Source organism: Acomys russatus, chromosome 11 (assembly GCF_903995435.1).
Source record: "Acomys russatus chromosome 11, mAcoRus1.1, whole genome shotgun sequence".
NCBI lineage: Eukaryota > Metazoa > Chordata > Mammalia > Rodentia > Muridae > Acomys > Acomys russatus.
In genome coordinates this window covers 47,051,245-47,064,730 of record NC_067147.1, presented here as the reverse complement: position 1 = coordinate 47,064,730, position 13,486 = coordinate 47,051,245, and the positions used below count along the sequence as shown (strand labels likewise).

Below are 13,486 nucleotides of genomic sequence, written 5' to 3'. Positions count from 1 at the left end.
CCAGTGAGGAAACGACAGACAAAACACAAGTTAGGTAACTTGGCCAAACCCATATGGTTGGTAAGCTGCTTGGCACCCCCTATCCACTCTATTCCTTATGTCACCAAGGGCTACACTGAGATCTCCCAGCCCAGAACAACTGCCATTAGAAATCACTGATAGCTACAGAGTCCACTAAACTTCTCCATAGTCCTGCCTCAGCTGCTGAAAAGGTAGGGTTACCTGTGTGCACTTCTCAGCTTTCGGCGAAGGGTATGTGAGTAAGTGGGCTTGCGTCTGAGGATCAAACCCAGGCATGCTGGGTAAGTACTCTACCACTGAGCCAGTAACCTTAGGACTTAGCAGTTTAGGCTACTTACTGCAAGGTTTAGGTTAGCCTGGACTACAAAGTACTGTATTTTTTAGACCATAAGATGCATTCCCCTCCCCCAAAGTGTGGGGGAAATTAGGGTGTGCTTTATGGCCTGATTGCTGTTTTTACTGTTTTTGGTGTTTTACTGATCTAAAAACTGAGTCTTACGGTCAGGTGCGTCTTATAGTCCAAAAAATATGGTAAGAACTTATTCTCTCCTCCCCGGCCCCACCCTCCACCCCCAAGGCCGTGCACATCAGCTCAGTGGTGGAGCTGCTGTCTAGCACATTGGAGCATTTCCTATTGGCTTTAGGGCAAAGACCAGAGTCCACATAGGTTTTCGGGGACCCTTCCATCACTGCCAGGTCAGGTTTACAGTGAGCTGCAAAGATGAGCATTCTTGGAGGTAGTTTGTTAGGGGTTATTTCCTACTTTGGCCACTTTTATGTGACTGTGGGCAGCTTTATTAACCCTTTAGGGGCTGTTCTTTATGGTAGCCAGGGATGTTAATGGCGTCAATCCAAGAGAAGAGGCTGTGAGAATTAGCCACAAAGAAACATTCTGGGACACATAGTAAGTCCTGTTTCCAGAGCACCTCTCCGTGTGTGTGTGTGTGTGTGTGTGTGTGTGTGTGTGTGTGTGTGTGTGTGTGTGTAAGATCCACAATGACTATATATGGCTGCTGCCTATCACAGGGAGCCTCATGGTGACAGAGTCATAGACTCAAATCATGGTTACATATGCTTTCTGCAGATATCATACATATGGAGAATGTTTATAGGCCCAACTTAAGTTAAAGTTTAACGTGCAAATGTGTGTGTGTAGATATACACATATACATCTGCATTCATATAAAGGAAAAAAGCAGAATGATTTCATATCACAGTTTTCCCAATATCACAGTTTTCCCAATGAGGATTCAGTAAAGAAAGGGAAAGGACTATGGGAATTGACTTATTCAGGCAATCTGGAAAATTCTCAAGATTTTAAGTCTTGCCACTGACATGTGCACACTTCCTACCTGGACTGATGTCACTAGTGGGTCTTCTTCTCCACGGTCCGAATTTCTTTCTTCGTCTTCACTTTGTGGCCTTCTCCCTGCTAAAGGAGAGTACACATTATGTGTTTGCAGTAGAAGAGTTTGAAAGCAGTTTCCCACACTGGTGCCTGGAGGCTAGGTTAGAAAGGAGAAGTTGATGAGAGCACCGGGCCAACACATGAGCTGCCACCGCACACACCAGCTCTCCAAGGCCACGGCATGCGACAGCACTTTCAAGGTAACTAGCAGCACGATGAGACTTCACAACATGGAGGGTTAACGATCTCACACAGCAGCCATCCTGTCTCCCAACATAAGGTGGAAGGAATCATTGTCCACACTCACAAGGCACCCGGATCCCAGCTGGTTAAAGATGCCGGTTAATCATAATGGATGGTTTTTGTAAGGCAGCAGAACCGTAACTAGTCTCTTGTAGGATGACGGGGACTTCCCAAATAAGCACTGAGTAAATGGCATATGGACACCGTCTCCTCTCTGTCCTGGTCAAAGACAGCAGGACAGTCCTTGCTTCCTTTCTCCCCTGGCCCTCAGAAGTTTTCAGCTTTTTTTTTTTTTTGTATACGAATGTGATACTTAATAGTTAACTTTCTATCTTTAAATACAGTGAGGATTTGGAAAACGGCAAAGAATAATGGGAGATGTTTTCTTTGGCAGAAAAGGATTCATTTGGCAAATAATATTCAGAGTTGCAAGTTGAGTTCTGTAGTAGCGCGTTGGACATGGGGCAGCACAAAGCACAGCGTGATCATAGAGTTTAGATTTTCCTAAAGAACGCAATGGGCAGGGCAACCACATAGACCCAATATGAAGATTATGACCCAAACTCTCTGCCACCCTAATATTGTCCACCCTCAGGGACCTAGACTGGTGCCCAGCTGAAGGCCCATTGTGGAGCCTCTCAAGGAGGCTGTTCATGGTCAAGGGTCAAGGGTTCTACCTCATCTTTCTCCTTCCAGTTGGTAATTTCGTCCCTAAGAAATGAACTTTTATCTCTGTGGGCATTCTGGCAATAGTAATTATGTAACACTCAAGTATGGTATGCAGCAAGCGGTTGGACCCCATACAATGCCTATGGCAGAAGCAGCCAAGACAACACTCGAAGCATCCACGCTGCAGCAGCCGCTCTGTTAGCAGGGCTTCCCAGGGTGGATCACAAGAAAGTCTGCCCTCTGCTTTCTCCTTGGCAACCACTCTACATTACCACTTCATCCTGCTTTCTCTCTCGTGGACCAATCCGCCTTATTACTTTCCGAGTGATCTGTTGGAAGCAACAGAGAGAGGTGGGGACTGTTCTGTGTTGGGGGTGGGGTGGGGCAAGCTATAACCTACAGCATACAATGGTGTTTCTCATGCAGGGCATTTAAACTCTGGGAGAAGGATGAAGTCTCAATGGTGATTACTTTTCTGGTGATGAGGGTGCCTTCTTCATCAGTAAATTGCTCTTCTGTGACAGATTCACCAGGGATGGTTTTGGCTTCCTCCCCCTAAAGGATGTGGGATAGAGATGAGTGACATGAGAGAGGAGGGCATAGGTGGGTATGGATCCAGAGGCACAGCACACCACACATGCTCCAAGGCTGCAAAGAACTCACAAAACTGCTTCCTTCTCCAGGAAAAGAGAAGACTTCTTGGCTGGTTGATAAGCTTTTATTAGTCTTATCCTTCAAGCATATATTAGGGCATGTATGATAGTTGGCAACAGAGTCCAAGAAAACGTATAATTTTAAGATGCAGTTACCCACGTCTAAGTCAAGAGGCTTCATTTGTTGAGACAAATACTAGCCAAGGATTAGTGGTAACAAACTCATTCAAATGGAGCACTTCATCACCAGTCACACCGTATCTATCTGTCTGTCTGTCTGTCTGTCTATCTATCTATCTATCTATCTAATTTGATTAAAGATAGTTGATGAGTTGGGAAGAGACACTTAAAAAAAAATCGTGCACTTGGGCTGGAAAGATGGCTCAGTGGTTAAAGGCACTGAATGCTCTTCCCGAGGACCCGGGTTCAAATCCTAGCACCCACATGGAAGCTCTCAACTGTCTGTAAAGATAGTTTCTGAGTTGGGAAGAGACACTTAAAAAAATCATGCACTCAAATCTGACATTCTCAAATAGATGTACATGCAGCCTAAACACCAATCGCACATACAATAAAGGTAAATAAGTTAAAGAGAGGAAATCAATCAATCAATCAATCAATCAATCAATCAATCATGCACTAAGGACAATGCACTTAAAAAAATTATGAAAAGAGTTCAGGGTAGAGAAAGTCTCATTTGCAGGGGTGTCAGGAGACGAGAAGACGGAGATTTTCATAGATCACATGTGAGAATAACTGATGTGGTTTCCTCCCATCCACACTACCATAGGCCAATGGGGTAGAACGATAGAAAGATCATCTTGCAGTTTTTGATATTGATTCTTCCATTAGTAACTTCTCTCTAAGTTACAGTGGGGACTGCCAAAGGTCTTCTCAGCTCATTCTTTTTGTTTTTATTTTTTATTTTTAATTTTTTTCTTTGAGACAAAGTTTCTCTGTGTAGCCTTAGCTGCCCTGGACTTGTTGTGTAGACCAGGATGGCCTCGAACTCACAGAGATCAGCCTGCCTTTGCCTCCTGAGTGCTGGGATTAAAGGTGCCTGGTGCGCTTCTGAGCTCATTCTTAGCCCCACATCTGTGTAGTTTCACTTGACCCAGTGGAGAGAGGAAAGGACACTGGCAGAATGGAGAAGGCATATATTCCAACACTTTGAAATCTGCAGCAAGTGTTAACTGTGGGAGCTATTCCTATTTCCTACGGTTCGTTTCACATATTTGGCAGGAGTGCCATTTTATTTACAAGATAAAGGTGTAGGGACAGTAAAAGTACCAGTAAAAGGTCATGGAAGCCCCCCCCCCAACTCCACCCCCCTGTGGTTAAAGCATGAATGAATGAAGAATTTCCGAGGCAAATTTTCTGAGTACCTAGCTCTCTGAGTGGTACCCAAGGGAAGGCCCTCAGAGACTCCAGCAAGGCAGAAATCCATTTACTGTGCTCTGAGTAAACCCTTCTGTGGGAAGATGCACATGTCTAAATGGCTTAAAGAACCTTGGAAAGAAGCAGGGGAAGTACAAGTCGGTGTGGGTGTAAGTGCAAAGGATACGTACATGTGTATTATTGACTGAGACTAACACCTTCAGAAGAATTAAAGCCCTACTTATCAGTAACAAGCCATAGTGCTTCTTGCACCGTTCCGGAAGGTGAGCACTTTCTCTGTCTCATTACTGAAAACATACAAAAGGCAAGACAAAGATGCAGATGGCTTCTCTTTAAGACCAAAACAAACTGCCTAATTATGTAGCGCCTCACTGCACTATCGGTGTAGATGCTACTGGAGGGCCAGTAAAGATGGATGGAATAGGCTTTTTTTTTTTTTTTTTTTTTTTTTTTTTTTTTAAATCTATGCTTCTTTATCACTCTGTCAATTATGTTAGAGTTTAAATGTTCTCAAGGACAGGTCTCTGGGACCCCCTTTAATGAGAGCAAGAACAACTGCTAATTAGCTTTGAAAGTTCATGAAGACTACTGTACTTTTTTACATAAACAGAATCCCCTCTTGACTAAGTCTTGCTGACACGAGTATTTCTGGCGCCCTTCCCTCACTTCAAAGAGACATCATGGCACATGTATCTTGGGGGACTTCATCTCTAGCGGTCACTTTAAGGACGTCCTGACAGGACTACCTTTTGCACCACACTGTTTCTTTTCTTTCCTAGATGTCTCTGAATACGAGGGAGGAATGACAATATGAAGTATGTTGGTTTGCTTTGATGGACCTGATAAAATGTGAACTTCCCAAACCAGAATGGATGTTATATATTTTTGCAAAAAAGCAATAATCTGTCTGGTGTGCATTGTATGTATGTTGTGCTGCTTAGTTTTATGTCATCTGGGCACAAGCTATAGTCATCTGAGAGGAGGGAACCTCAATTGGGAATTTGCTCCCATGAGATCAGGCTGTAGAGCATTTTCTTAATTACTGCTTGCTGTGGGAGGGCCCAGTGTAGTGTGGGTGGTGCCACCCTGGGCTGGTGGTACTGGCTTCTATAGGAAAGCAGGCTAAGCAAGCCAGTACGGAGCATTACTCCTTGACCTCTGCTCCTGACAACAGGTTTCTGGCCGAACTTCCTTCAGTTATGGACTGTGACCTGGAAGTGTAACACAAATGGACCCTTTCCTTTCCAAGTCACTTTTGGTCACGGGGTTTCATCACAGCAACAGGCACCTGAACACATCTACTCTGAGAGACCTGTTATGTATAGATGTGTGTGCATGTGTATACCATATTTTTGGGACCATAAGACGCACTTTCCCCCCCCAAAAGTATGTGTACGTGTGTGTGTGTGTGTGTGTGTGTGTGTGTGTGTGTGGGTGGAATTATGGTGCACCTTATGGTCTGGCTGCTGTTTTTACTGTTTTTCTTGTTTTACTGCTCTAAAAACTGGGTGCGTCTTATGGTCAGGTGTGCCTTATAGTCTGAAACTTATGGTATATACAACATATGTATAGGCATATCTGAAATTGGTGAAGCAGAAGTGATAGACGTAATTTCCTTGCTTGTGGAGAAACATATGCACAAGTTCTTTACAATCCAGTAAAAGTGTTGAAAATTAAAACAATACATTTGCATTGTATAGTTTATGTATTAACTAATCTTAGTAGTTTGGCTGTGTATTGGTTAGAGATTTTTTTTTTAAACCTTTATAGTCACTGCATTTGCGCTAAGTAAATACACTCATAGAAACCAGCAATTTAAGCCTCTGTAGGCATCTGAGACTATATACAAATAAATGAACACACAGGTCAAACTTCATTTAAAAAGGAAAGGGTCCAATCATGGACATGAAGAGACTCATCAATACCGTCAACTGACTGACTATGCAAGTGGAGCTGCTTATACTGTGGCATGGGTTCTTGAATGCAGCACTTCTTTGTGGAGACGTTTACCAGCCAAAGCTACCAGGCAATTGGCTTGCAGTGCTGACATGAGGGCCTGGGAGCTTCCTGTGTCCCAGCAGTGTAATAGGCCAGTGTGGTCATGCCTTGCTCGGTCCCTGGGAAGCAGGTCAGATTCCCAGCCCTGCAGCATAATGCTGCCCTCTTCTATGTCACAGGGGAAGTCTGACTGGTCAAATGTCCGGCTTAGTGTAGCAAAAGAGCCTCCAGTACGTCTTCTGAGGGAAACGCCCTTCACTGCTGAGCCAAGGACTAAGTTCTGTTCCCCGAGCTGGTGCTGTCTAGCTGTGTGATTTTAAAATAAGTCAGTTCGTCTCCGAGCATCCCTCCAGACATCTAGGTAGTGCAATGGTTTCTGTGTCAGGTCAGAGCACTGTCCCTTAATGGTTTTGACAGTGACGATTCTCATGTTATGTCTGCCACATACTACCGCCGTCCCTGGACTCTGCTGGACACCCACACGTGGCTAAAGAGAAAAGCAACGGAAGTGGGATTCTTCTCATCGGCCTTTCCAGTCCCAACGGAAAAATAATAACCGGAATACATTCTATGTTTGTTGACTGTGTTGTGCTATAACGTCCTGTAACAATTAGGGCTATTTAGCTTTTGTTCCATCGTGACAAAGGGAATTTCCTAAAGCATCTCTTAGGATGATGCTCTCCCTAGCTACAAGACAAGAGAGTGAAGCTCTACTGTTTCACTCTCTCTAATGTGAGCCAAACTTCAAGGAGGTGGCATTTGGGTAGAATATAGATTCATGTCTCACAAAGCCTATGGCCTTCTGGTTTGTTTTATGGTTTTCAACACAGGCTCTTAAAATACATGCATGTGGTATATGCCATTATCCGTATGCTATGCTCCAACACACATTATCACCCACTCTAAGAAAGCTACTTTAGAGGGGGACTTGCTGATGCACGTGTCAAAGATTAAGGGACCAAAAGGAAGGCTCTTGATTGGCTCAGCAGTGTGGCTGTTTCTTTGTGGGACCTCTTTAATTCCCTCCCTCTGGCTTTGTGGTGTCTGAGTAACTGTGTTTTTAGTAGAGCTCAGCCACCCCTTAGAAGAAGGGGCAGCTGCCATAAAAATATTGGGGTGAAGCAACAGAAGGCTGCCACATGTCAAACATGGAAAGCAGGTTGCCCAGTGGTGTGCTCAGTGTCTCTTTTCTAGATGTTTCTACCCTTTAATTATCTAACATTCCTGGGAGTGAGCAACGAGACTACATACACTAAGTCAGCTTGCCAGTTAGGATCTCCAGGGCAGTGACTCACGGTTTGGACAGCACCTCAGGTGCTCACTCCTTGTTGAGATGGGGACTAGTTCAAAATGTAGAAATCGCTTAATCTTGAATGTTTTTTTACAATCTTTGAAAAGTTGTATTTGAGCAGACGTGACAGGCTTTTTATGTTTCCTCCCTTCTTTCATCTAGTCTTCGTGACAAATACAAAGAAACAGTGTTAAGACATGTAGGAGACCTAGGAGCTGAGGAGCTCTGGGCTGCCTCTTCCAGCACTGTAATTGTGTGAGTCTCATAAGCAGCGCTCGATGTGCACTTCTCCTTCCTCTCTCCAGAGACACCTACCAGAAGTCTCAGGTGGTGTGTGGGTCACACTCGCTCTGCTGTGGGTTGAGAATGGCTCCTCATGAGGGAAGTCCCACAGTGTTTTCAGCTGTGCTGTGTAAAAGGTGCAACTTTCATTTCCAGCAAAAGCTGATTCCGATGCGTAAAACAATTCAGTTCCATTTGGGGCATGTGTTAAGTATAATTATAGAACTTGCTTCTGAAGTTTTTTTTTGTTTGACTCACACTATGTCACAGACATATCCATGCCAGGCTGTGACCTAAGGTACTCAGTCACTGCTTGATAGTGAGGAAATGGCTTTCATTTTCAAGTCAAGGCAACAGGAGCCTCTGGTATTTCCCTGTTTTCATTAGATTCTGGGGTATTGACTGAGCCCTGTGTTCACCATAAACAACCTTGTCACCAAGACCAAATCCTTGTTTTCTGAGAGAGGCAGGATGCAAATGCCGAGTTCTCAGACAGACTCACAGCCATTGCATGTCCAACAGGCCTATGCAGATCACAGACTAACACACAACATGGCTTTCTTTTGGATAGTTATTTTACAAACTTTCAAATGTGCAAAGAGAGAGCACCAGCTAGTTATCAAACATGCTGCACCTTGCAAAGCACACTGAAGGATTCTAGACATAGCAGCGCCATCAACATCTCCCTGCCAGTACCTTTATAATCACACGCCGTCGAATGACTCGAGTAGTGACCCTTCGTTCCTCCTCTGAGCTTGAACCACTCTCACTGTTTCTCAAGTCCTGATAAATGCATTGTTTAGTATAATTTTACCATCACATTGAAAACAAAAGACATTCTGAGAAGGGAAATAAAGAAAGAATTATATTTACTTATTTTTTTTCCCCTAAGGAATAGCATTATGAAAATTGAGTGGAAGAAAATGTTTGAGCAAGATTCAGACTGCTTTGGTATCTCTCTGTGTGTATGTGAGTGGATATGTCTCTGAATGTTCATGAATGTATGTGTGTGTAGGTATGACTAGGTGTGCTTGTGTATATCTGTACATGCATGTGCATGTATGTGGTGACTGTGTGCATAGTTAAAGAATAAGGTAATTAGCCAGGTGCTGGTGGCACATGCCTTTAATCCCAGCACTCTGGAGGCAAGCAGATCTCTGAGAGTTTGGGACCAGTGTGGTCTATAGAACAAGTTTCAAGACAGCCAAAGCTACACAGAGAAACCCTGTCTCAGGAAAAAAAAAAAAAAAAGAATAAAGTAATTATAACCTGTTAATAATAGAACCTTCTTGGCTTTAAAAGCTAAATATTAGTGGGTTGATGAGGTTTTTGAAGTCCTGTTTAAACTAGCTTTAAACCTGCCTTTGTGTGACTTGAAGTTTAGGCAGCGCTACACTTGCTCTCTACAGAAAGAGGTATGTGTGATTTTTATCAAAGTTTGGTTCACTTTGTTAACTTTACTTTGTTAACTTTATCAAAAGCTAATTTTGAGGTTGACACTGGCACTTGTGTTTCAGCGGATTATCATCAACACACAGTGTTCAGTAAGAGCTTATGCCAATGAGTAGGGGGGTGGCGGGGATGAAGACCTGTGAGCACTCGAGGACTTTTGTAAAGACTTAGAATAAAATGACAATATAAGACAGAGCATTGCCGAGACCATAGGATCATAAGTTCAAGGCCAGCCTGGGCAACTTAATGAGACCCTGTCTCAAAATTTAAGGAGGGAGGGGAGGGAAGAGGAGCGAGAGGGAGAGGGGGAGAGGGAGAGAGAGAGATTGAGATAAAAATCTTGTGTATTTGAGACACATCTCAGTCAGCAGTAGAGAGCTTGCATGTATAACACATAATAGTTTACTCCTCAGTACCTGAGACAGACAGAGACAGAGAGACACAGTAATTCTGCAATTAATTCAGGAGTCTGAGTACCAAATAGGTTATCATTCAACCAAGAAAATACTGTTATTCAGCAAATATTCTTCACCACGCTATTTAATTGCAATGATCTAGGAACTATGACGTTAACACCGTTAGAGAAAGGTATGGCTGCACTGTACAAATGGAGCGTGTGTGTGAGGGGGCAGAGGGGAATGACTAGAAACATCTCTATGGGAGTAGGCATTAGGTAAAATGAGTGTGAAATGGTAGCTCAGCAGGTAACACACCAGGACATGTGCTCATCCACAGCCCACTGGCAAGGAGTTCAAGTGTTAAGAGTGATGTTAAACTCAGGTTTATATGAAGTTCTGTTGGGGAGCATGGCCCGCCCCACGTCAATAGCAGCTGTCGTCTGTGCAAGGAACAGAACCTAAAAAGCATGTTCCCGATTGTGTGCTTCAAACTTCACAAAAGGACAGCGTGTAAAGGAGAGAGAAAAAAAAAAAACGATTTCAAGAACATATTAGAAAGGTAGGCAAAGGTTAAGAGGAATTCATATTCACGAAAACTTCGCATTCATAGTCACAGACTTTACCCGGAGTGATTCCAGGACTAACCAACTACAGGAGGCGCAAGGGGAAACCTGAATTATTCGTACACGGATTATAAACTGGCAGAAGCAAGACACGGGTTAAAGCAAGCACTAACAAAAGGGCCCAGGTACCAGTCAGACAGGCGAACCCTTGCAAGACGCCCAGAGAAGCCCTCACACACAGAAGTGGCTGGTGGGGTCAGATTTCAGTGTCCCCTCTCTCCCCGAGACTCCATCAGTGTCCCCTCTCTCCCCGAGACTCCATCTGCTTTGCCTTAGGAGAAGGGAGAGAGCAGTGTAGAACCGCAGGCTTCCTTTAAGAGAATTCTCCAGAAACTGGTAAAGGGCCAAACTTTGGGAGAACAGTGTGGGATTTCTTTCCCTCAGCATTCTCGCTTCAGGAGGAGGGAGAAAAAACAGGGCTTTACCTTGTAACAGCAGGCGGTCATCCGCGTAAACGCTGCGCCCGGACTTTTGACCTGCTTTTTCAGGGGACAAAAAGGGGTCTGTTGTCTGAAGCAGACATCAGGTGGCCTCTTTGGTTGCTACTATACTTAGGCTGGGCCATTGAAGACATGGCAAGGGGCATCTTGGGGTTTCCTGTGAGGGCAGACTCACATCCTCTAGAGAGGCTCTGACCGCACTCGGACTTTTATGGACAGGGAGTTCTTATGTGTTGGATGGCTCAGTGAGAAGTTTGGTTTTCACTGCTGGTGAACCTTGCTGAGTTCTGCTCAGGCTTGTCACCATTTCTTTCACACATCACATCCAAGGGGTTCTCCGGTGGCCCACAGCTACATACTTACATACCCATCTACACAAAACCAGAGTGTGTCTATATTGGTTTCAAATAGTTTTTTTCCTTCCCCAGGATAAACTTTCCTTAGGTAAAAATGTCACTGTGTGACTGCTTGTCTTTTTTTTTTTTTTTTTTTTGGTAGATTTGTCTTAATGGGAACATACTTAGCTATTTGGCATTTTAAAGGACAAGATTCCACCCAAACTCATCCTGTTGAAATATACTGAGAGACAAGTCAAAGGCAAGAATCAATATTGAAAGCCACACTTGCTGAGAAAGAAGTCAAAACAAAACAAAACAAAACAACAACAACAAAAGACCAAGACAACCCAAAAAACCAAGGGGGAAATGATTCCTCAGGCTTCAAAGAAAAAAAACAGAGAAAGAATAATTTCAATACTTACTTATTGGCAATAATCATTTGTGTGAGTGATGATCAATTGAAATCGCAATTCCTTTCACTTTCCCTAACCCTCCAGAAAAATGACCAAAAGGGTATAAGCAGAGAAGGACAGGTACAAGATTTATTGATTGAGAGTGCTCAGCTTTTAAGTGCCCGGGTGTTTTTGTGAACTCAAAGCACTGTTTTATAAACCACCGTTTCTTCTCGTAATGCTGGCCTTAAGTGAAGTAGGTATGTCTCAGGGCAGGTCGCTAGAGCTTGCATGTCAAAGACAGTGTGCGCTGCATAGTTGAAAGGAAGATGCCTAGAGATGAGGACAACACTTAAAAAAAAAAAAAAAAAAGTAGGAAAGTTGGGTGTGGCAGCACACACTTTAACCCCAGCACCAAACAGATCTCTGAGTTTGAGGCCAGCCCGGTCTATATGGTGAGCCCCTATGTCAAAAAGCAGATATAACTCATTTTAATTTTCTTTCATCGCTGGGAGATAATTTCATCTGAAAAATATTTTACCATCTGAAAGAACCATATTAAAAAAAAAAAGAAAAAAAATCTATTAGGTAGTAACTATTAGAAGAATATATCAGTATAAATAGCAAACCAATGGTTCTATCACATGATCTACTGAGATATTAAAAAGCATGTTTCAAAAAAAAAAAAAAAAAAAAAAGCATGTTTCTAAGTACAAACTTCTGCCTGCCATTGAGTCTTTTTATCCTGGAAGAAGTTTTTTGTTTTGTTTTGTTTTTTTTTTTCCAAAATTTCAAATGCTTTGAGAAGTTAGACCATACAAAATAGTACGCGTAGGTGGGTTGAATACTGCGGGCTTCAAACTCCATGGAAGCTCCAGAAAGTACAAAAGTTACCTTCCTTCTCCGCTTAGAACAAAGACTGGGTTTGCAGTCAGGGAACCTGAGTCACAGGGGGAATTAGTACTGGGCCAAGAAAAACTAGTTACTTAATGCCTCTTTGCTTCGCTTCATCCTTGTCAATGGTGGGAGATATTTTATGCCCTTGAGGACTGCAGGTGCTAACCCATGGTGCACATCCTCCCCAGGGCTTTTGTTAGCAGCCACTTAGCATTTAGAAATCACGAGGAACCTCGCGGTAACGAGAACATGCTGGCTGCGTAAATGACGTATGTACGTACCTTAGGCTCCGACCCGCTGGACCCCTCTTCTTCGTGAAGGTTGAGCCTGGCTTTGCCATCAGCAGAAGTCCTTGCCATCTTTTTCATGCTGGCAGGCACACAGGGTTTAGGTGCGTCTTCTAGGACATGCTTGTTGGTTTCTTCCAGAGATTTCTGATAGGCTGCGAGGGGCGACGTTGGTTCCTCGGTGCGGCCAGATCCGTGTATTTTTGGTTTCAGATTCTCCTTAAAGCTCTGTTTTCCTATATCATTCTGTGATTCCGGGAAGTAGGACTTTGCCTTTGCTTCTGGGGCGACGTCTGCGTGGCTTCCGTTTGCTTCAAATTTCCCAGGTTCTCCTTTGAGATATGAGGTAATGGGATCTCGAGCTTGGTCAGAGCTGTAAAAGAGACAGTATGCAAATTTGTTTTTTATTTTTTATTGGTTTTACAAGACAGGGTTTCTTTGTGTAGCCCTGGCTGTCCTGGACTCTTTTTATAGACCAGGCTGGCCTGGAACTTACAGCGATCCACCTCACCTGCCTTTGCCTCCCAAGTGCTGGGATTAAAGGCGTGTGTTACCACGCCCAGCAAACAGTATGCAAATTTATAATGGCAAGGTGTGGCTGCAGATGGCTTCAGAAGGTGGTTTTTCAGTGCCCATGTAAAACAGTCATGAAAAAAAATTAGCGAGTAGATTTAAAGGTGAGGGCCAGTTAGGTGT

At 43.6% G+C, this 13,486-nt stretch overlaps 1 protein-coding gene across 1 annotated transcript in view; it reads right to left on the bottom strand.

Annotated features, from left to right (window-relative positions):
- Positions 1–1,387: 1,387 nt before the first annotated feature.
- Ank3 (ankyrin 3) overlaps positions 1,388–13,486 on the bottom strand; it is a 307,445-nt gene continuing 295,346 nt past the window's right edge. The window contains exons 43-48 of the mRNA XM_051153191.1: positions 12,785–13,163; positions 10,862–10,912; positions 8,660–8,746; positions 2,813–2,896; positions 2,614–2,670; positions 1,388–1,453 (exon numbers count right to left, since the gene is read on the bottom strand). Of these exons, the coding sequence (XP_051009148.1) occupies positions 1,388–1,453; positions 2,614–2,670; positions 2,813–2,896; positions 8,660–8,746; positions 10,862–10,912; positions 12,785–13,163 (724 nt within the window). The remainder of the gene's footprint in view (positions 1,454–2,613; positions 2,671–2,812; positions 2,897–8,659; positions 8,747–10,861; positions 10,913–12,784; positions 13,164–13,486) is intronic.